The 22,100-nt window shown below is 35.2% G+C and overlaps 1 protein-coding gene across 2 annotated transcripts in view; it reads left to right on the top strand.

Moving 5' to 3' along the window:
* The window catches only part of lmbrd1 (LMBR1 domain containing 1), a 57,714-nt gene that overhangs the window by 3,892 nt on the left and 31,722 nt on the right, over nt 1-22,100 (top strand). For both annotated transcript variants that reach the window (XM_044136394.1, XM_044136395.1), the window contains exons 2-6: nt 1,178-1,354; nt 2,854-2,917; nt 12,833-12,930; nt 14,319-14,386; nt 17,699-17,787. In XM_044136394.1, the coding sequence (XP_043992329.1) occupies nt 1,178-1,354; nt 2,854-2,917; nt 12,833-12,930; nt 14,319-14,386; nt 17,699-17,787 (496 nt within the window). The remainder of the gene's footprint in view (nt 1-1,177; nt 1,355-2,853; nt 2,918-12,832; nt 12,931-14,318; nt 14,387-17,698; nt 17,788-22,100) is intronic.

Raw genomic sequence — 22,100 nt, 5'->3', positions numbered from 1 at the left:
TAGCCCTCTCATATGCTTCAAACGGTTTTCGAATATGTATTACGGTTCCCGAGCGGAAACAGTTTTTGCAATGCTTTTTTAGTCAAACTGGCTGGCTCAAACAGAGAATTGTCTCCCCTGGATGTCTCACTCACAGCTGGCAGAGAGGATTATTTACCATGGCAACGGAACCCAGAGCAGGAGAGCTGCTGAGGACTACAAATACGCATCACTGTAGTTCTAACTACTAGTTCAGTTAAAACAGAGGAGGACTGAGCTGGCCTTTAGAAAAACTTGCTGCTATGGGCTGTATATAACTAATTTAACCCTGTCACTGTTACACATGGGATGAGTTTGGCCCTTTGAAATGAAGCTTACTGAAAATTTCAAAATAAAAGCCCTGGAAAATTTGTACATCAGGTCATTGCTTTTTTGAGCGTTATATGACTGATTTAATCCAATGACTGTTACACATGGGATGACTTTGACCCTTTCAAATGAAGCTTAACAAAAATTTCAAAATAAAAGCCTTGGGAATTTTTACATCATGTAATTGCTCTTTTTGGCTTTATGTGACTGGTTTATCCAAAGCACTCTTACACATTGGATTAGTGTGGGCATTTAATATGAAGCTTACTGCAAATTTCAAAATAAAAGCCTCAAAATGCCCCTCTGGACAGTGCACCGCCGCAGGCGGTGCAGTGATATCATTCTGCATTATCTGTTTATCCGAGGTTAGGGAACTGCCTTGCGCAGCAAGGCAGTTGATTAGCATTAGCCTTTTAGCTTAAATAAGCTATTTTCTATTTTTCAGACTTATTAGCCATGTTTAGTATACTTAATGGAGTAAGTAAATGACAGTAAACATTCTAATGATACCCCACATGCTACTGAAAGTATTTATGCTTACATTAGCATATTTGCTCATTTTAGCTAATACACTTACTTTATCATACTGAATGTTGCATGTCCAGCTTACTTAACATTCTTGTGATTCTCCACATGCTATTGATTACATTGCAGCTTTCTTTAGCATCGATGGTAATTCTTAGCATCACAACGCTGGGTCCAAACCGACGGGCACACTTTGGCAGGCCCCAGTTAAATTTCTTCAGGAATTTTCTAGTTTTGTTTTCTGTGATTTCACTAAATGTACCATAATATTTCTGAATCATCTTCACTGGAATTTTTTTTTCAGGTGATCCTGGCTTTCTGCTGGATCTACATCCGCAAATTTCAGAGTCGACAAGATAGTGAAGTTATTTCAACAATCACAGCAATATGTGCTTTGGCCATAGCTTTGATAACCTCGGCTCTCCTCCCTGTGGACATATTCCTTGTTTCCTACATGAAGTATCCCAATGGTACCTTTAAGGTCAGTGTCTGTTCTGTTAAGAGCCACTGTAAAATCAGTTGCAAGTTGTTTACATTTAGTATATTCTTAATGAAAAATTGTTCTTAGTTATTTTTTTCTCAAAGAGGTAAAAGTTAAATGCATTTCTTAATCCATTTTTTTCTTCCTGTAGAACAGGGGTTTTCAAATCTCTTGAGGACTGGTGTCCTGCATGTTGTCTCTGGTTCAACACACCTCAATCAAATGAGTGAATTATGCAGTCAAGTTCTCCAGAGCTCTCCCAATGACCTGGTTATTTAACTTAGGTGTGTTGAAATAGAGACACTTCAAAAACTTGCAGGACACCGGCCCTAGAGGGCTGAATTTGAGAATCTTTGCCTTAGGTTGAACAAATAACCAACACAAAAACTGCTTTGATTGCTGCTTTGTTTATGGTTGAATAAAAAAAAATAAAAATCTGTTTTTATATTTTTGTCTAACTTATGAAGATAACAATATGTTCTTCAAAAATAATTACTGAGTAGAAAGAATAAAGGAAGTATTGTTTTTTCAATTGCTTTTCAAGATCTGAAAGATTTTCACATTTTTACTTAACAGAAATTTATTTAAATTTAATTTATCATTTAATATATTCATTCTGCAGTTTGTGCTTTAGCTCTATCTCTGTTTGTAGTTGAAACCAAATGCTTAAATACAAAGTATAAAAAATATATACATTTATTTCTCACTGTATAGTGAGAAATATGTACGACTAAATCTTTCCTGTCTTAAGTCAATTAGGATTATTGTGTGTGGTAAATGCCAGAATATTGAGATAATTTTTAGTACTTTCCTCAAATTCAGATATGGATATAAAAACATTATTCTAAAGCCTGAAAGGTTGTGTGTTGGTTTTGTATCCTTCTGATTGGTTAATTCACAACATATGAGCTAACTGGGGGTTGTCCCAAGTACACACAAACACTCTTTGTATGACATCATGCAAAAATTGAGAAGAAAAGAAAAATAAATCAAATATCAGGAAGAGTATTGCAGACATACACTACTGTGGTTCATCTGTTGAAACAACTATCTACAAGTATAAACATTGTGGATATGGATTCTGTGTCCCATGGATAAACATAGTTTGGTGTGAAATTTGCTTATGAAACCAAGAACAAAACCAACAAGCAGCTGATTGCTGAAGCTGTTAGGAGTGTCACAATTCAAGGTGGAAAACTACTATACTGACATAGATTTGAGAGGAAGAAGCTATAATTCACACAGGAACGAAGGCCTTAATTTCTGAAGACATGCACTGTTGTCTGAATAAACTAAATTAAAAGTTTTTGACTTAATTTACCATCTATACTTATTGTCGTGGCAGAAATTACCTCCTTCCACATTGCTTTAGTCAGTAATTTGTATAATTTATGTTTATCTAAATCACATTCTGTCATCCTAAAACTAACTCTTGTCTGTTGTTGTAACAAGTTCCCTTTCTATGAAGCTTAAAAAATATCTTTTTTCTTGTTTTCCAGCAATGGGCTGCAAACAATGAGACAAGAGGACAAATTGAAGCCACTGTGCTGTATGGTTATTACAGTAAGTGTGTTCTACTGAACGTTAATGACAAAACACAATGAATTATGGCAAGCCGTTTTAACATAAATTCAGTTTCGTCTGACTCTCCGTAATTACATTCTAGATACCTAAAAATGACATTATATTTTATCTTACATATAGGTGGGGTATCCCATGTCTTGTGATATCATCTCTGTGCTGTTTTTGTATTGATGGTCATGTTGGGTCAGTTTTAATAACACTTGGGACCCGTCTCATGTAATCACTGTTTCTTGGGAGGTTAGCATACAACCTATGGGATTCATGCTAGCATTTTGGTGTCACAGTGGTGACTCATTTGCACTCAGGGTTTTTATATAGATCTTTATGGCAGAAGTAGTGCAAAAACAAATCCATTAGTGTATTATAAAAGTCTTATGAAAGTAAGAAACCATATACAATATGTGTAGCTTGTTTGAAACACTGCAATTCCAGTAGTTAATCTAAAAATCTATATTATGTGTCATCATGCTATACGAAAGCATTTGAGCCATAACACTATCTTTATAATTAAATTAGTAGTTGACTTTTTTTTCCTTTTTAAGTGATGTCTTCAGTTTTGACAGAAACATGAACAAACTATTTGTAAGAGTACAATAGCAGTAACTTTACAGGCGACTTGCTGTAGCTAAAATTGAATTAAAACCTTTCTCTTGATCCACGTGAACTCCAAAGTGAGTGCTGCCTTAGAACTTAAGAAGCTTTAAAGAAAACTTCTTAAGAAGGATTCGTGATTTTGTTATGCTTCTCTGTCTTGGGTAGGCACTGGTAGGTTAGGAAGGGTTTATGTGGACATGGAGATTATACCCATTTATAGCTATACCCAGAATGACTGCCTGTGTGAATTTGATGCCATAATTAAGATAAAACTCAATGTACTTATAGATGAAGTCAGAAATTAAACATTAGTTTTCTTCAACTGTGATTTAGAAAATTTTGCTATGGTGAAAATACTGGTAAATGTCAGTTGCTCTGTATCCATATTGTCCACTTTCCCACTCTTTCTTGTCTCTGCTTCAATCACTCTGTGACTTTTAGCATTTTGGGTAATGGTGTTTATGACCAACAGTCCTTTGCGATATAAATATTGCACATTTGTGACTGGCCAGTGAGGTACAGTGAACCCTCGTTTTTCACGGGGGTTAGGTTCCAAAGAGAACTCGTGATAGGCAAAATCCGTGAAGTAGTTACCTTTATTTTTTACAATTATTATGCAGCATAATAAAATACTCTACATTGAAACCAAAGAGCAAAAACTGTTTTCAGGTCTAAGCCTTTTTTTAACAAATAGAACGCTTTCTTACAAACAAGTAGAGTAAAATAATTATTTTAGTCATCAATACAAAGTATAGCAGGATATATTGGGACAAATTGTGACTAGCGTATTTTACTGTTCCTCTGACGGTGACACTGCCGCCTCACTCTGCTCTCTAGGGTTTTTTTCTTCTGAAGCCTGTGGTGCAGGTGTGTTTTTTTGAGAGAAGAACATAGTTATCGGTAGTTGTCACTCTTTTGTCTTCTGGGCAAAAATATTTTCCAAAATTTGCCGAGCTGTATTACATATATTTAAATACAGTAACGTTATTGGCACACAGGTAGAGAAGAAGCACAAAGACTGTTTAGCCAATCAGGATGCAGAACACAATGCACTGTGAAAAAAAAAACTGCACAAAAAACTCCGCGAAGCAGCGAGGCTGTGAAAGATGAACCGTGTTATAGCGAAGGTTCACCGTAGTTTGGTATCCAATGGGACAGAGAGCGGTCCACTACTGACAGCTCAAGCTTGTCGCTTAGAAGCCCTGGTGGGATGATGGTGAAAGCGCTCGAGAAATCAAAGAACGTGATCCTCTTCAGGCTTTTCCAGGTGGGCTAGAGCTCAGTGCAGGAAGTAGATGATAACGTCATCCATCCCAATGACAGGCTATCAGGTGAACTTCATCAGGCACCAGGAGTTGTAAATGACTGAAGACCAGCCTCTCGACAGTCTTCATCAGATGTAAAGTTAGTCCTATGGGCCTGTTGCTTCCGAGTTCCTTTGGTTGTTTGGTTTTTGATTCCAGTACCACACAGGAGGCTTTGCACAGATATACATTTTTTCTTCAGGCTCCAGTTGAATATGTTACCCAGGATTCCACACAGTTGATCATCGGCGCACATCAGGAGCCTGGAACTGACACCATTCAGACTTGTAGCCTTTTGCACCTTGATCTTTCATAGCTCCTTCCTCACCTTAAGTGTAGAAAGAGATAAGATGAAGGTAGGAATGGAGGCGGTGGGGTGGAGTCCTCTGAAGTGGAAGGGGTTGATAATGACTGAGAGCTGAACGGTGTGAAGTCTTGAGAAGAAAATCAGGCAGTCATCAAAGATGAGGGGTTAACAACAGGAGAGACTGGGCTGGGGGAGTGCTGGGTGACTGATCTAACCTGTTTTGTAAGGTTTTCTGTAAAATGTTTAACATGAAACGTCTCAGTGTATTTGTTGTTATCTCCTATAGATAACCAATTATTGTAATCTATGTATTTACAGCCTTTCGTATACATGTTTTACTTGCTTTTCTTGGGACACCAAAATATTCACATTGCTGCAACTTCAATATGTGGGCTAACAGTTTCATCAAGTGTATAATGATGCTTAGGCTTTTCTGATGTTGATTGTGACTGGTTTGAAACTTTATCTTATTGTGCAGAAAGTCAGAACAACAAAAGAAATCCTGAAATCACAAACTGATAATCAAGATTTGTTGATTGTGATTGTGTAGTTTTGACAGAGTCACAACCATGGTTTTTGCAATAGGTGAAGTGTCACTTTAGAACTCCTACCATTCCCACTTGTTGATTTTCCCTTTATTTACGGCCTTCAATAGAAAACATAAAATTACATGCTCCTTAATGGAATTTTTGCTACTTAGTAATGAAATTAGCAGTGATCTAAAGATGAATGCTTTTTTAGCTCGCATAAAACATGATTGCCTTTTAAATTTATACCATGCAGAATGTTATTTTTTATTTGCTTTTTACAGGCTTACTCCCAAGGAACACTAGTCTTTTATGTTGAAACTAAAAGGCAGTAAAAACAGGAGATTTGTCTTTGATACAGGTTAGTTCTCTGAAGCATTGGCATATTGTTCCAGTGTTTAGATCTAGCTTTTCTCCATGGCTTTTTTTTTTTTACTGCGTTTTGCATGTTTTTCTGTAAACAAAGCTATACGTCTGTTAATGGGTTATAAAACTAAACTAGCTTTTGTTTATTATGGCTCTGTCTTGGGTTTAAGTTTCTATCATTGCCTTTTGTCCCTTTAATTGCAGATGTTATTGTTTTCTACATGTGCTTTGATTTGCCATTGTTGCTCCTTAATGTTGTATGCAGCATTTCAGTAAACATTCCATTTTAAAATGTGCTGGTATAAATAAATGTGAGTTAACTTGATTATTCTATATACATCCTCTGATTGCTTTATATACAGTCTGTAAAGTTCTCTTAATCTTCTGTAAATTTTACCGTAATCCATGTTAAACATCTATCCATCAAGTTTGCTCATGGTGTTGTTGGAGTAGCTCCTCGTTGTTTGCCTTTATTGAGTAGAGACAGGAATCAGTTTTTGGCACATTTGTTGAGTCTTCAACTGTTATGCATAGGATTATGTTTTTCAGAAATTAGTTAATCTGTCATCTCTTAATCTGAATGGCTATCTCACTCATAGTTTTTTATATATCTTCTGATATTAAATGTATATTGCAAATTAGACGATTTCTGCACAAGTGTTAATCATTTGTCCTAGCTATAGTTTTTGGTCTGGTTTGTTTGTCAAACAAGTAAATCTGCTCCAGCTATCTGAACATCTGTAATTTTTGCAACATTTCCATGTTGAATTTCCACAATATTATAGTTATATTTGTGCTCTGTGCGGTGAAGCAAAACTATTAAACTGTCTCCACGGCAAGGGCACAGTTTTTAAGTGATGATGTGCACTTCATCATTATTTGTTATGTGTTTTTTTATAGGCTTTTTATTTGGGTTTACAACAAAGCCCCTGGGAAATAATTTGTCAGATTCACTCCTGATATGATTTGAGTTTTTTCCTCATTAATTTGTGAACTTGCTAAATTCACACAACTTTGAGATGCCAGCTGTCTTTTCCCATCTGTTTGAAGTGAACATGGAAGGCTGAAAGTAAAATACTTTAACTGACTTTTTTTTGTTAACCTCGGGATACAGTTTAACATGAACAGATATTAAAAGATATGGCCAAATATTGAAAGTGAGATGACTTGAATAGAAAGTCATAAATGCACTCAAAATGCCATAGCGATTAGGAACATAGCACTGCAAGCCCCCACTCTGAAGTTTACTTCCCTCCAACAAGGCTAATCCCTTTATCCCTGTAGGAGAAATGGAGTGGTTAAAAGACAAAAACCTAGCAGGACCAAGCTCTTCCTGCAGAGAAAATCAATTTAAATAAATCAGTCAGCACCTTTCAAAAAAAAAAAAAACAGAAAAAAACAAAGCTAACAAAATTAAAATTTAAAGACATTAACCACCTCACCCCAAAACAAGAGAACAGAAATGTGCATGTAACATGTAGGGACAGACATACATATATGATTATTTGTGTGATTTAGTATTTCATTATAAATTTGCCTCCTAATCAGGAGTCTGAACCTTTGTACAAGTTCACGGTAGTCTGATTTTGATTTTATTCTACTTTGGAAAATATCTGTCAAGATATGTATGTGCTGCCTAAATGGAAAAGATGGAATAAATGTCATTATGACCCTGTAAGTCTATTTTTCCCCCACACCTTTTACATTTTGTACAAAACCTGACATCATTTTGATGTCCCTGTTTTTTCTTTATTTTAGAAGCATCACTTTGACATTTGCCAGTAGGTGGAGACCAACTTCCATGTCAAGCTATGCAGCTTTATTTCCATTCAAGCATTTAAGGTTAAATTTTCCTCCAGGACACAGCTATGTCCATTTGTATTTCACAAACAGTGTAATTACAGGGTTGACATATAGTTTTATACGTCCTCTGGTGAAACATGCTTCTCTCCAGAGTCAACTGATTTGTATTCACTGCCGATCACAGTTAATAAGCATGTGAATGCTCAGTGATTTGAAGAGCTTTTGGCATAATTTACGTACTCTTTGAATTCACATATTGTTTCAGATAATGGTCTTTCAATTATGTCTTGCAGTTTAACAATGTTATGTGCATGCACAAAATTATATAAATGATAGATCTTTTCAGCAACATTCTTTACTGTTGCATAATTAGCTACAAGAGTTAGGACCAAAGATGTTTTACTATTGGTTTGGTTTTCATCACCACTCTATCCTTCATTTTGACCATCAATCCCTTCGATCAGGGACATCTCAGGTTGTTATTCACAATTGAGATGACAGCTGGGGACATTATTCAAGCTTAAGTTTATCAGAAAAAAAAAGAAAAAAAAAATCAATTTCAAAATTTTCAGCCGAGGCACCTTTCATTAAAAGGTATTTACAAGGGAAAAAAAAACAAACATTTCTATGAAAAATTAGCTAAATTTCCAGAAAAACTTGAAACCCCTGGCAAACAAAACTATAACCAACAACTTAATTTCTAATAATGTCTATTGATGCTGTAGCAAATGACTCTTTCAAAAGCTGCTATTCAGATCCTCTATGAAATGCGGTTGGGTGAATATTTTTCTTGTCTAATGTGTCCTTCAATGTTCTTTTAGAGCTTCTCGTCCATACACACACTAACTATGGGTTGCACTCATAATTTCATGACAATTACTGTCTGTCCCCTGCTAGTTTTTCTACTGACCTTTGTTTTGATACTTGGTATTAGACTACATAGATGTTGAGGTATTTTGGGCTTAAATGTGAATACATAGCTGTTGAGTTGGAAAGCAGATTTCTATTTTGTTTTCTGAAGATATAATTGGAGTAAAACACATGGAGACAGCAGAACTTATTTGATATGTTGATACGCAATGAGAACATCATAAAGTATGTTCTCATTAAGCCAGTTATTGATGATTTGTTGATTGTGCATACATACAGTATCTTGAATATTTCATGATGTATGGTCAAATTATGAGCAGGTGATTAATCAAAGACATTGATCAACTGAGAGAAAAACCTCAGAAATTCTGAATTCCATATAATAAATCTATTTCTTTACTTAATAAATTGAATATCAAACAAATGCCAGTGGAAGAGGTGCCTAAATTTAACTTGATATTAGGGATGAATGTCTGCTACAGAGATGCCCACATCCTTTTATACAACATGCTTTTGTGATCTGGCATAAAAAGGTTAGCTTTCAAGCTTGAGGTTTGTTCACTTTTACATTTCCTCTGACTTTTCAGTTCTTCAAAGCAGTGACGCATAAGACCCTTAAGCAACAGGGCAAAATACCCTGGGCCTCCTGAATAAATCATTGGCTTTCTCTTCGGCTTGTCTCAAAGCCATTTAAGAAAAGTAGCGAGACAGGAAGCAGTCCTTGTGCACACTACTATAACTTTGTTTTTGTCAATAATAATGTGCCTGCCAACAAATGTGGACAAATTTCACTGAAAGCTGGTAACTTTAAATCTTCAAAGAATTCCTAAAACTACTGAGAATTTTCTGTTTTACTCTGAAGAGCAGCTTTGGGTGATTCAGAGAGGCCTTCAGTGAAAAAAAAAAAAACAAAAAAAAAAAACAGTCAAGCACATAAAAGAAATAAAAGGCTACTTTTTTGATGTTATAATTAAATGCAGTTCAATTCAGTTTATTTATATTGCACCAATTCACAACAAACATCATGTCTAGGGCTCTTACCAAAATAGTCAGTTTAACCTAGTCATACAAACAGATTCAAGTTAAGTTCCTTTCAACTTGATCCTAGTAATCAGACAATGAAATCAACTTCTGTAATTGCACAAATAATTCTTTTCTTTAATTAAGTAAAGAAAGTGCTGCTTAACAGACATTTTTAAAAAAGCTCACGACCTGCTTTGGGCAATTTGGCAGTTTTTACTTCCATTTCCTACCCTTAAACAAAAAAAAACAAAAAAAAAAAAAACATATATATATATATATATATATATATATATATATATATATATATATATATATATATATATATATATATATATATATATATATATATATATATATATATATATATATATATATATATATTGTACTTTGAAAGGTAAAATTTTCTTATACTATTAAGACTAGTAGTCATAAAAACATCAAATCATGATGATGATAAAAAAAATAAAAAAAATAAAAAAATCTTCACATTCCGGTTTGGTTGGATGCTATTTATTTGAAGCAGAACAACAACTTCAAATCATCAGCTGTCAAAGAAGAAACATTTGCTTATTGTTTTATTAACTGGTGTGTGGTTTGTATGAAAAGTATTATTTTTTGAATAATACTTTTATTCTAAAAGGGAGATAAGTTGTGATAAACATGCTCTTTATATATTATTATTTTAACGCTATTTCCATTTTTTTCTTTGTTTATTTTGATACCTGTTTGGGCTCAGTGACTTCTCAAAGCTCCATATTATGACTACAGATCAAACTCCTGTCCTGCTTAACTGACCGCCAGCTATTAAATATTATTAAGTGGAGTAATATCAAATCTCCTTCAGGTTAACTAAGAGTAGGTTATATAAAATGATTTTTAAATTCTTTACTTGTCAAAGCTGTAGCAAAACATCCAGCTTGGTAAGAAAAGACAGAAGGTAGAAATTGCAAGGGGGAAATTAAAAAGTATTTAATGTAAATGGCTATTAATTCATTATGTAAAACATCTTGTGTGTTATTTTGTATTTTGAAAGAAATTGTAACAAAGAAAATACAAATATTTTTCAACCAGCGATGGAAATTAATAAATATTATTGCATTTATTATTATTGCATAAATATTTCAAAAACAGAGAAGTATATAACATCTGCTTGTCATTTCAGTAGATTTCAATCTATATAACACACAAACAAAGTACCTAAGTAAAAGGTTAAGGGGATTCAATTATTTAGCACTCTTATTCTGTGAAAGGGATAAATGGGCTACGTTTTAATAGTGATAATGCATTTTTTCCGGTAGATGATCTGCATATAGAGTAATGACTGATTCATAATAATTCAATATGACCTATTCTCTTTGTATGTTAATTTTCATGGTGTTATGATTAATTTTACCCAGTACTTTAACCTCCAGGCATACATCAGCAGCTGCATACTGAACGTGGTTTGCATTTATCGGCTCTTGGCATCGTCCTCAACTCAGTTTGTCTAGCTGAAAATGAGTGCTAATGGATACATTGGTGAAGCAATGAGCATGTGCATATTGAAAGCAATGCCCTGTCACGATCACAGCTGGCAAAAGGCAAACGTTCTATAACAGCAACATTCATTTTCCTGCAGCAGAGAGAACCTTTTATGAAAATGGTTCATTTTGGAGAGAGAGGTTTTCCTACATGCCTGGAGCACACTTTTTTGTCATTAGCGTGGCTGCTTTGTTGAAGTATGCTACTGATCAAAACTATTAAGCAGTCGTTAAAATTATTTTACTTGTTTCTTTTTCTCGTTCTTATTTTTCATGTATCGGGCTCATATTCAGAACTGAAACTGTTTATTTTGTAAGAAATAAACAGTTTGAATTGTTTTGAGATTTGTGACAAAATGGTAAAACTGAGATCATATTAATATCTGTAAAACTTCTCCTTATACAAGCTGTTTAAGTTTGAAGAAAAGAGAAATTGGTGCTGTAACTTGTTTGCATTCATTTGCATTTGTTTTTGTTGCTTCTCGTGCTAATGATTCACATTATCACCTCAGGGTGTTGAACAAACCATGCCAAGTGGCTGATTACGTCTTTGTGACATGCTTTTCAGAGAGTTATTTTTGGATTGTCTGGACTGTCTTCCTTGACATCAGTTTGAGGCAAGACAAAAATGCCCCCATCTTAAAATGGCTTCCTTCTATGAATGTTTTCTCTTGGTATATTGCATCCACTTAATATAATAGGTCACCAATTTCAGTGGAGGGAAGCTGTTTTTTTTTTTCTTCTGCTACAGAGAACTTTTTCTTTTGCTATAGTAATGGTCATCTTTGACATGAAGACATATACTATCTGCTTTGTCAAATAGGATTAAGCAGTATTAATCCATTCGATAGCAGGCTAGAGGCTTCACCACATGTTATTCAGGACTAGACAGTTTTCTGGTCCAAACCACAGTGGGTTTTTTTTTGTTTGATTTTATTTTATTTTTTTCAAATTGTTAACAGATGCAGACATACTTATCTTACCAACAGAATAATCTGAATAATAGAGAAGGTAATTTGTATTAGGCTGGCAATTTATTTCAGTATGATTCTGAATTTGTTTCTCATTTTGAGTAAATGGGTAAAGCCAGGTTTTCTCTCACAAACCTTTTGTTTGTAAGGTGTTTGCGATTAATAGTTTGCAATGGTAAGTCAACTCCTAATTAATATATAATATTTCCAGCAACCTAAGCAATCATATTTCAGACTACAATTGATATATAGCATCTGGTTTTTGTCAAGGCCATCAAATAAATCTTAAATTTTCTTTGAAAATGTCCTTATCTTCCTTACTGTTTCTAATAGTTTCTCCAGTTTTCCTACATCTGTCTCCATTATTAAGCTAATAAGTTTTGTTTTTTTTCCACAGTGATAGGAGTTATCTAACTGTCAGATAGCTTTGCAATTTGCCAAATTGTTTTTCAATAGATCTCAACACTGCAGATGGTATGTTAAATTGGTACTTGGCTGTCTTAGTGGCATAATTTACCATTGGAAAAGGAAACTGGCATTTAGTTTTAGTAAATTATATTAGAAAAATATATTGTGACTAATTTTTGCCCTTTCTTTGTATCCCTGTAGCACTCTACTCCATAATACTATTCTGTGTCTTCCTCTGGATCCCCTTTGTTTACTTCTACTATGAAGAAAAGGATGACAACAATGTAAACAAATGTTCGGTAAGAATATGCCTTTGTTTCCCTGCATGCAGCACTGCAACCTTCCTGTTACCTCTTTTAAACAGGCTGAATAAACCAAAGATGAGTCTAATCAAGTCATAAAAAATATAGTTTTTTAGTCATACATCATACTTTTTTAAGTGAGATGTGCTTCACCAAATCTTTTACACAGTGGATTAAAGGATAAGCTTGTTTTCTGTGAAGAGTTGTAACTCACCTTTGGCCATGATTTCTAGTTTTTAATCCCGTTCAGATAAAATTAAATATGTTGAGTATTTCAAATTTTTTTAAGCCTCCTTGCTAAAATTATTATAAACAAAACTGGGATTTTTGCTTGTTTTGGTAACTCAAAAATCCACATGCATCCCTAATGCATAGATGCAAATAAATATTCCAAGCTTAAGAAGAATTGCTTTTGGTATTTAATGTGACATTATTAGGTTTTGCAAAGTATAAAACTAGATGACTGCTTACTTGTATAGCTTTTTGTTTAAGAAATAGTACATTAATAGCCACAGATAATTCTGTTTTACAGTCATCAGGATTACATGTGCCTAATACTGACTTTGTTCACTTCACTAAATACAGTTTAAGTTTGAGGGTTTTTTTTTCTTTTGCACAATTTCCAAGTATCATCTTGTAAATAAATTCCAGGAGATGGAATAAGTCATGCAGTTTTTTTAAGCACTTGAGTGCAAAAAGAAAATAAGAATTTGCAACATGATTACTGGCAGAAACAACACATGGGTGTTTATAGACCGAGAAGACTGAACTGTGAAAAAGACCTGAGAACATTGAGACATTTAGTAAATGTTTCATGACAGCAGTCTACATTGTTTTCAATACCTCAGTTGAAAACAATATGCCCATCATGTGGAGCAAAATGTAAGGCAGATGGATCAAAACCAGGTAAAAGTTTGACTAAAATTCACTGTGATGAAAACATGTTTTTCAACCTTGTACCACCTTATTCAATTGTCTGTTTTAGGTCCTTTTATTTTAATTTTGCAGCTGACATTTGTTTTAAACTCCTCTCTTTGAAAGTTTTTTGAGTGACTGATGGTACAAATCAGTAATTAGTGAGTATGATCTATCAGCCATAGCAATGTACTGGTCTCCTTGCCATGTGTCAGTTTTGAGCTGAGTGAGGCACTTTCTCACAAAGATAAGAAGGTCTTTTGTGTAGGAACTTTAAAAGCACCTTGAATGGCGCGGGATGTGAAATGCTATCTCCGCCGTCACACTGGATCTACGCCCACTTTGTCTTGCGCACACTTGCTATAGTTCTTATCTAAATGCAGTCTGAGCTTCTTATCATATTCACAGTGAATAATAATATTTCACTTTATGACCATGATTGACCAGTTTAATTATTTCTTACATTGCAGCAAGTGAAAAATGCTCTGAAGTACACGGTTGGATTTGTCCTCGTCTGCGTGGCGCTCCTTTTAATTGGGTGAGTTTTAGACATAAATTGCTTCTTATGCTTCACTACACAACAGGTAAAAGGGACATAAATACATTATTGTGTTGATAATGAGAAGAAAACCCTTTCAAACAACTAAAGCAATATTTGTCTGCCCACGATAAAACATCAAGAGGGAAAAATAAACACCTCTGTTTACAAAAAGGCATATTTTGTAGATAGGAGTCTAAACTAAGTTATGTGAATCCTCAAACCCAAATCACCTTCAGAGGGAGTATCAGACCTTCCCCTGTGTTGATCTATATTGAATTAAGAAATGCAGTATGTACTGGCGCACATATTCAGTCATGTTCTATTTATCTTCAGATTTTACACAGGTTGCTTTCAGTAACACCAGGGAAACTTAATGGATTTCTTTGGGAGCTGTGACAGCAACATAGCTAGAGTCCAACCTGTGCGATTGAATGTGTTCTCTGAACCATAAAATGGGACATTGAAGGAAAGCTTATTTGCTTTGAGAAATAAAGAGCACATGGCTATACTGTCTCACACATAGAAGTTTAGAAGATACAATGTAGACCGAAGTAGCATAAATGCTCTTTTACTAAATAAACTGTAACTGTTGTCGCTTTATCCTGTCGGTGATTGGTTTCTTGCTCTGAATTCTGATTGCGATGCTGAAATACCAAGAGGTCAGTGTACAGTCAGTCGGTATTTAGTTGAAGTTACAAGATTGGACAGCTGGATACAAGTTTTGTTTTGATACAAGTCTGGATATGTTGGTGTTTTAAAAATGTAAATTTACTTTATAGAAGTTTGCAACAAAGAAAAAAAATGGTCAGGAATGGTCAGATGTTTTTCTGCTCAAACATTCTACACCGGGTAAAATATGTGTGGAACACATCATACTTTTTTTTTAGTGGAGCATGAAGTTTACACCATTGTAAAAAAATAAATAATAATTCCAAACACAAAAGTCAATAAATTAATTTATTTGTAAAAAAATGAAATGTTATAGATAACTAGAAAATTCCTGAAGAAATTTAACTGGGGCCTGCCAAAGTGTGCCCGTCGGTTTGGACCCAGCGTTGTGATGCTAGAAGTAGCATCAATGCTAAAGAAAACTGCAATGTAATCAATAGCATGTGGAGAATCACAAGAATGTTAAGTAAGCTGGACATGCAACATTCAGTATGATAAAGCAAGTGCATTAGCTAAAATGAGCAAATATGCTAATGTAAGCATAAATACTTTCAGTAGCATGTGGGGTATCATTAGAATGTTTACTGTCATTTACTTACTCCATTAAGTATACTAAACATGGCTAATAAGTCTGAAAAATAGAAAATAGCTTATTTAAGCTAAAAGGCTAATGCTAATAAACTGCCTTGCTGCGCAAGGCAGTTCCATAACCTCGGATAAACAGATAATGCAGAATGATATCACTGCACCGCCTGCGTGATACACTACTGTCCAGAGGGCATTTTGAGGCTTTTATTTTGAAATTTGCAGTAAGCTTCATATTAAATGCCCACACTAATCCAATGTGTAAGAGTGCTTTGGATAAACCAGTCACATAAAGCCAAAAAGAGCAATTACATGATGTAAAAATTCCCAAGGCTTTTATTTTGAAATTTTTGTTAAGCTTCATTTGAAAGGGTCAAAGTCATCCCATGTGTAACAGTCATTGGATTAAATCAGTCATATAACGCTCAAAAAAGCAATGACCTGATGTAAAAAATTTTCAAGGGCTTTTATTTTGAAATTTTCAGTAAGCTTCATTTCAAAGGGCCAAACTCATCCCATGTGTAACAGTGACTGGGTTAAATGAGTTATATACAGCCCATAGCAGCAAGTTTTTCTAAAGGCCAGCTCAGTCCTCCTCTGTTTTAACTGAACTAGTAGTTCGAACTACAGTGATGCGTGTTGTAGTCTCAGCAGCTCTCCCTGCTCTGGGTTCCGTTGCCATGGTAAATAATCCTCTCTGCCAGCTGTGAGTGAGACATCCAGGGAGACAATTCTCTGTTTGAGCCAGCCAGTTTGACTAAAAAAGCATTGCAAAAAACTGTTTCCCGTTGGGAACCGTAATACATATTCGAAAACCGTTTGAAGCATATGAGAGGGCTATTTGTCTCACATAGTCCCGCCATTCATATCTCTACCTCACTCACAGTATTAACAGCGATGAGATAAAAAAAAGTGTGTGCCAAGGTCTGAATTTTTTCAGAAATACATGGAAGTGAATCAGTGAGATCTGTCTGCTACCCTGGCGCATGACTTTGCTCTGAAGCACCTGGAGAGAAAACTGTAAGCGCTAGATAATTTTGAAAACATTTGACCGGAGCAGGCAGCGTATCAATGTCATGACCAAGTTTGATACCAATCATGCAATATTTGTGGCGTGAGGCGAGTTAAAAAATGATTTGGGGTCAAAATGTCGCTCTGACTCTCACTCTAGCGGAGCTGACCTTCACCTCTGATTTTTCCAAAAATCAAAAACTTTGGGTCGCTTAGAAAGAAGTTGTGGACAAACCATAATTCATATCGATGTGCTGTCTTCACTTTAAAAGAGATCACGGACGTATCTACAAAATGAAGTTTGAATGGCGTTTCTACATGAAGTTATGACGACACAGAAAATCCTCAAAAATAGGGTATTTTTAAGATTTAGAGGTTGCTTCGTCCCCTTGACGACGAGATTTCACCTGGTGAGCTCGTTAGTGATTTTGGGGTCGTTTTTTGCTTTTTACGTCGCCATGGTAACTCCAAAGCCCACCAAAAGTAATAGCACACCACCCGGGATCGAGCCGCACCGTGTGAAAACACTTTTGTGGGTGGGCTCGCAGCGGCATACCGCATTCCGGGTGACGGAAGAATAATAAATAATAATACTTAAAGAGACATTCTATTGGGTGTAGAACAATAGGTGCCTGCCATGCAATGCATGGAGGCAGTGACTGACTTGCTTCGCAAGTCAGTCACTGCTCTCCTTATGCATTGCTATGGGCAGGCCCCAATAAGTATTGAACACAGGAATAAAATAAACCATTGTCCTGTCTAACAGATCTAATTTGCACACCTATCCCCTGGTTTGGAATTCTGCATGCAAGAACTTCAATGGGCACAAAAAACTGAAAAGCAAATTGAAATTACTTATCAATTATCTACACGCTCCAAAATCCACAGCATATTTTCTGGGTGAAAGCTTTGTTTTCTTGTGGCTCCCTTAATGGGTTTCAGCTGTCAGTGGATAGGATTGCTTTGAATTTTCAGATTATGAAAAGCGTAATAATATTAAAAGAGGAGCTGTCTTTTTTTAAATTATTATTATTATTCTTTCAGAGCATTTGTTCCACTTGAGGCCCCACCTGGACAAAATTCCACTCAGTGGGAGAAGGTGCAGTACCTCTTTGATGAGCTTGGCAGTAGCCGTAAGTACAGTTACTACGAAACATACTTCCTGCAATTTTCAGCAAAACCTGAATTTTAAATATCTTCTGGTTGTTATAATTACCTTTGAAGCCCATTTATAGTTCAGATTAATTTTTCAACTTGACACCTTTTATTTCTTCATGCATTCTTCATTTACTCTCATATTTTTCCTCAACTGCCACACAGGCTTATTGGTTAATGTAATTTTTAGGATTTATAGAAATAGTTTGACTCTATGAAAAAAAAAAAAAAAAGAGAGAGAGAGACATTTATGACTTTTTCCAGTTTCTCTGTATGAACTGTAATTAATTTAGTTTTAGTTTACTTTTTGTGAGCACTTAATTAAATATTTATATAAGGAGCAGTGAATCGGTGTTCTGTCTTAAAATTATATTTCATTATTTTAGAACAGCCACAACATTTTAGTAGTGTGGATGGCTGGCATTACCTTAATGATGACACTTCTGAAAGTCTGCCAATCTATAAAAAAAAAAAAGTTTTATGAAAGAGATTGAAAGCTCAAATAAATAAAGCTTTACATCTTTACAGAACCACAGTACAATTACATTCTCATGATCTTCAGACCCCACAGCCTTCCTGTTATCTGCTTTAACTCACGGTCTTCATTAGTCTGAATGAGCCAGACATATCTCAATAAGTCATACAAAAATACTGTCTTCTGTCGATTGAAGTTGAGAGTTGTAATCAAACAAACACAGCCACTTTGCTTCAGTGTCTTACAGATCCAATAAGAAGCACATTGAATTTGCTTTCCTATTATGCCCTGTTTAGAAGTAACAGTGTAAATAAATAGGAAATGTGACTCAGTAGAGAATGCCGTTTCTTTGTAATGAGGTTTTTCCCTACTTTTTGTAGATTCTTGGAAATCATTATGAAACATGATACTGAAAATCGTGAACTTTCTTCTTTCTTCAGTAGCTACTTCCACATCAAAAAGAGTGGCTGTTTGCACTGTCTATGAGTAACAAAAATGGATTTCTATAAATTGTCAGATTTTCTTCATCATGAAAATTTCGTAGTGCATTTTACGCAAGACTAAAAAAATATCAATTAATTATTAAGTTCTTTATTGATTACTACGGAATGTTTCTTTTTCAGTCATAACTACTTAATTGTCATCTTACCACATTTAAGTCATTTATTTTCTTTTTATTTGCACCGGTTAAGAGCTGGAATTAACCTTTATTAAATCTGCATAAAACATATTATGGCAGGAGTTTCCCACAATTAATGCTTTTTGGTCAGATTTAATCACAATTACCTCTAATGCAAAAAACTTCAGTTTTGATGTTTGTCCAATATCATTGTTTATTGTCAAAATTGTTTTCCTTTGGTTAAGAGTCATGTTTTAAATGAAATAACTCCTCTCTTGTGTTCACAAATCAGAGTGAAAACAACCATCTGGTGTAGATTCCAGGCTCTTGACCTCTGGTCAACGCGGCCATTTATTCAGCAATCAACAGTTTTATAAACATTGTGCCAACAATATGTTTACATTTTTTCTGGAATTGATTAAATGAAAACAATTCTTTAAAAGGGTTCAGTAATTCTATAAATACTAAATTAAGTATTTTATGCTTATGCAATACAATAGATTATGGAACAAATGCATATACCGTACATAAAATGCATTTGTTTTTTCAAATTTTCCACCATAAATTGCATCATAAAATCTTTAGGAAATAGCTTTTTCCCATCACACTAATACACACATCTTCACATTTTCATTAGAATAAGGCCTTTTACTGTTTCAGCGCTAATGCAGGAACTTTAGCTAGTATGGATTATTAACAGTTGCGTGGCATGTTGCCATATGGGGACCAAAGAGAAAGTTGAACCATCTGCCTCTGTGCTTAATTGGAATCTCCTAAGCGATGTCCCTAACCTTCCTCCATTGGTGCAATGGGTGGAATTGCTGGGCTGCAGAGGAAATTTGAGCATTATCCTTTTTTCTAATTCCTTGATTCTTTTTTTTTCCAGATGGGAAGTTAATTGTGTGAAGAAAAAACACTTTGGCCACATAATTCTCCTGACTTTTCTGGAACAACAGTTCCTTAAAGTTGATACATCTTTTAATAGTTATAACATTACACTTGTTAAACCAGTGTTCCTTGAATAATTTACAGATCAGTACTGTAGCTCTTGATTTCTTATTCAGGACAAGGACAGTGTAGTTTTCTAATTTTTGGCTTTGCTTTGGGGAAGTACCTGAGGCTGGATTGTAACATTTAACTTTTTTTTAAATTAGCATAGAGAAGAACAGTTTCGCTTGACTGCACATAGAGACACACAAAATTGTGTTGCCATATTTCTATGGGACAATCTATTTCTGAAACTAATTTAACACATTTTTGCCATTTTTTGACTAACTGACAAATTTGCAGCACTTTGATCAACAGTTGGATTTTAAACATCATAGTCCATTGAATAGCACTTTTCTGTATTCTACTGGGAGAACCTAACCTGATCAGATAATAATCACATTGAATCAGACATCTTTTGGAGGCAAGCCCATTGCAGAGACCCTGCCCCAGAATCTTCAGAACCCATGAAACATATTTATGTCCCAGTAACAGATGCCCACTGGTCTGTACAAAGCTCTATATGGTACAGAGGTTTGTACAATAGCTCAAAGCTTTGAGCTTTTTTGCCAGTACAAATCTCTATATGGTGAATTTGGTCACCTATTCAGGTGGCCTATTCAGAGAGCATCAATGGATGGATGAACAGACGAACTAATCATCACCACTGACATCTGCAGAGTTGTTTAACTGCAGATGATTGGCTTTAACTGTCTCAAAGCAGTTACCAAAATGACATAATATTGTTTAGATAATTCAATGCAAGAAGGTGGGAAAATTATTATTTTTGTTTTATTTTATTTTTTTAAATGAATAACACATTGATGTTATGGATCTTTATCATTAAATTCCAGTTAAGAACAGTTTTTTCATATGTTATAAACCATCCAAACTCATTCATTATATTTTAAGAAGTAGTCCACATCCACATTGCTGTGCAGCTTAGTACTGTGAAAGTTCCTCGGCCCTTCTCCAGCTTTTTGCAACTTTACATATGCTGCGGTTTATCATAGTCTGTGTTCCAACATATGGCTGCCTTTGTAGCTGCTTTTGATGATTCTGTCATTTCACCGAAATTCCACTGATGTAGGGCGCCAGAGCTAAAGGAGCTCCTGAAAGAACACCTTCATGCATGAGGCTCATACATGAACACAAGCCCGAAGGGCTATATGTGGAGAGAGATAAGAGCTTCTTCATTCCACTGGTTTTTGAATTGACACTATACAGATGTGGAAGCATAACCAATAATGGACAATATTTCCTACGTATAATCCCTGGAAAATCTGCTTGAGAAACGAAGAAGACTGGCAGCAAACATCCATCCTTCGCTTTGTGTCGAGCCTATGAGCAGAATGTTCTCTCTACAGAACAGGAGGCTATTGTCTTTTTTCACTAAGCACACCACCAAACAAAGGAAGTAAGAGTGCAATGAAACACCCGGGAATCAGAAAAAGGTATTCAAATGTTAATGTTCAGCCTGGTTGTCAGACTTCAAAGTTTCCTTATTGCATAGAATGAGGACAACATATATATTATATCACACTTTTTTGCCCTTGTGCACATACAAACTGTCTCTAGAAGAATGTGATTAATGATGTAAACAGCACACATTATACATGCCCTGAATACTGACTTAATTTTGCAATTGAAATGCTGCTGTCAAGGAGATAGACAAGGAGAGACCCACCTATGACCATGGTGACAGGTGGTCTGGGCTTTATGAAGTTGCTGTTGAGTGGATGAGGGATATTTATAAAAGGACAAATGTGTGGCTTTTTACTTAGAATGCTATGACAGGTGGGATCTTGACAGGGGAGTGAGGCAATCACTCTCCTCATCAATCCCTGTCTTCTAACTTTATCTCTGGCAGCTGGCCTGACACCTACTGTTGTGCTTTCCTGATAGGTGGTCCTCTTTCTCTCTTGTGGGTTACACACATTAACTCAACCTATATGGGCTGAAAAACCAAGCTGTTTGAACACCTATTGTGTAAAGCTTTACATTTAAGGGGAATGTGATTACTAATATCATCTGTCCTTGTCTAAAAGGACACAATATATTAGTTACAAGAATGTTTACCTCAAATCCCATGGCAGTTTTTAGGGCTTTCATTTCATATTTTTGATCTAAATTATTTGCTATGTTGTACTGTAGCAATTCAGAAGTCCCATCTGTAAATTTAACATCTTGAAAGAGGGATTCTGGAGATA

The sequence above is a fragment of the Gambusia affinis genome, linkage group LG13 (assembly GCF_019740435.1).
Source record: "Gambusia affinis linkage group LG13, SWU_Gaff_1.0, whole genome shotgun sequence".
Classification (NCBI taxonomy): domain Eukaryota; kingdom Metazoa; phylum Chordata; class Actinopteri; order Cyprinodontiformes; family Poeciliidae; genus Gambusia; species Gambusia affinis.
This window is presented reverse-complemented; position numbering and strand designations above follow the sequence as displayed.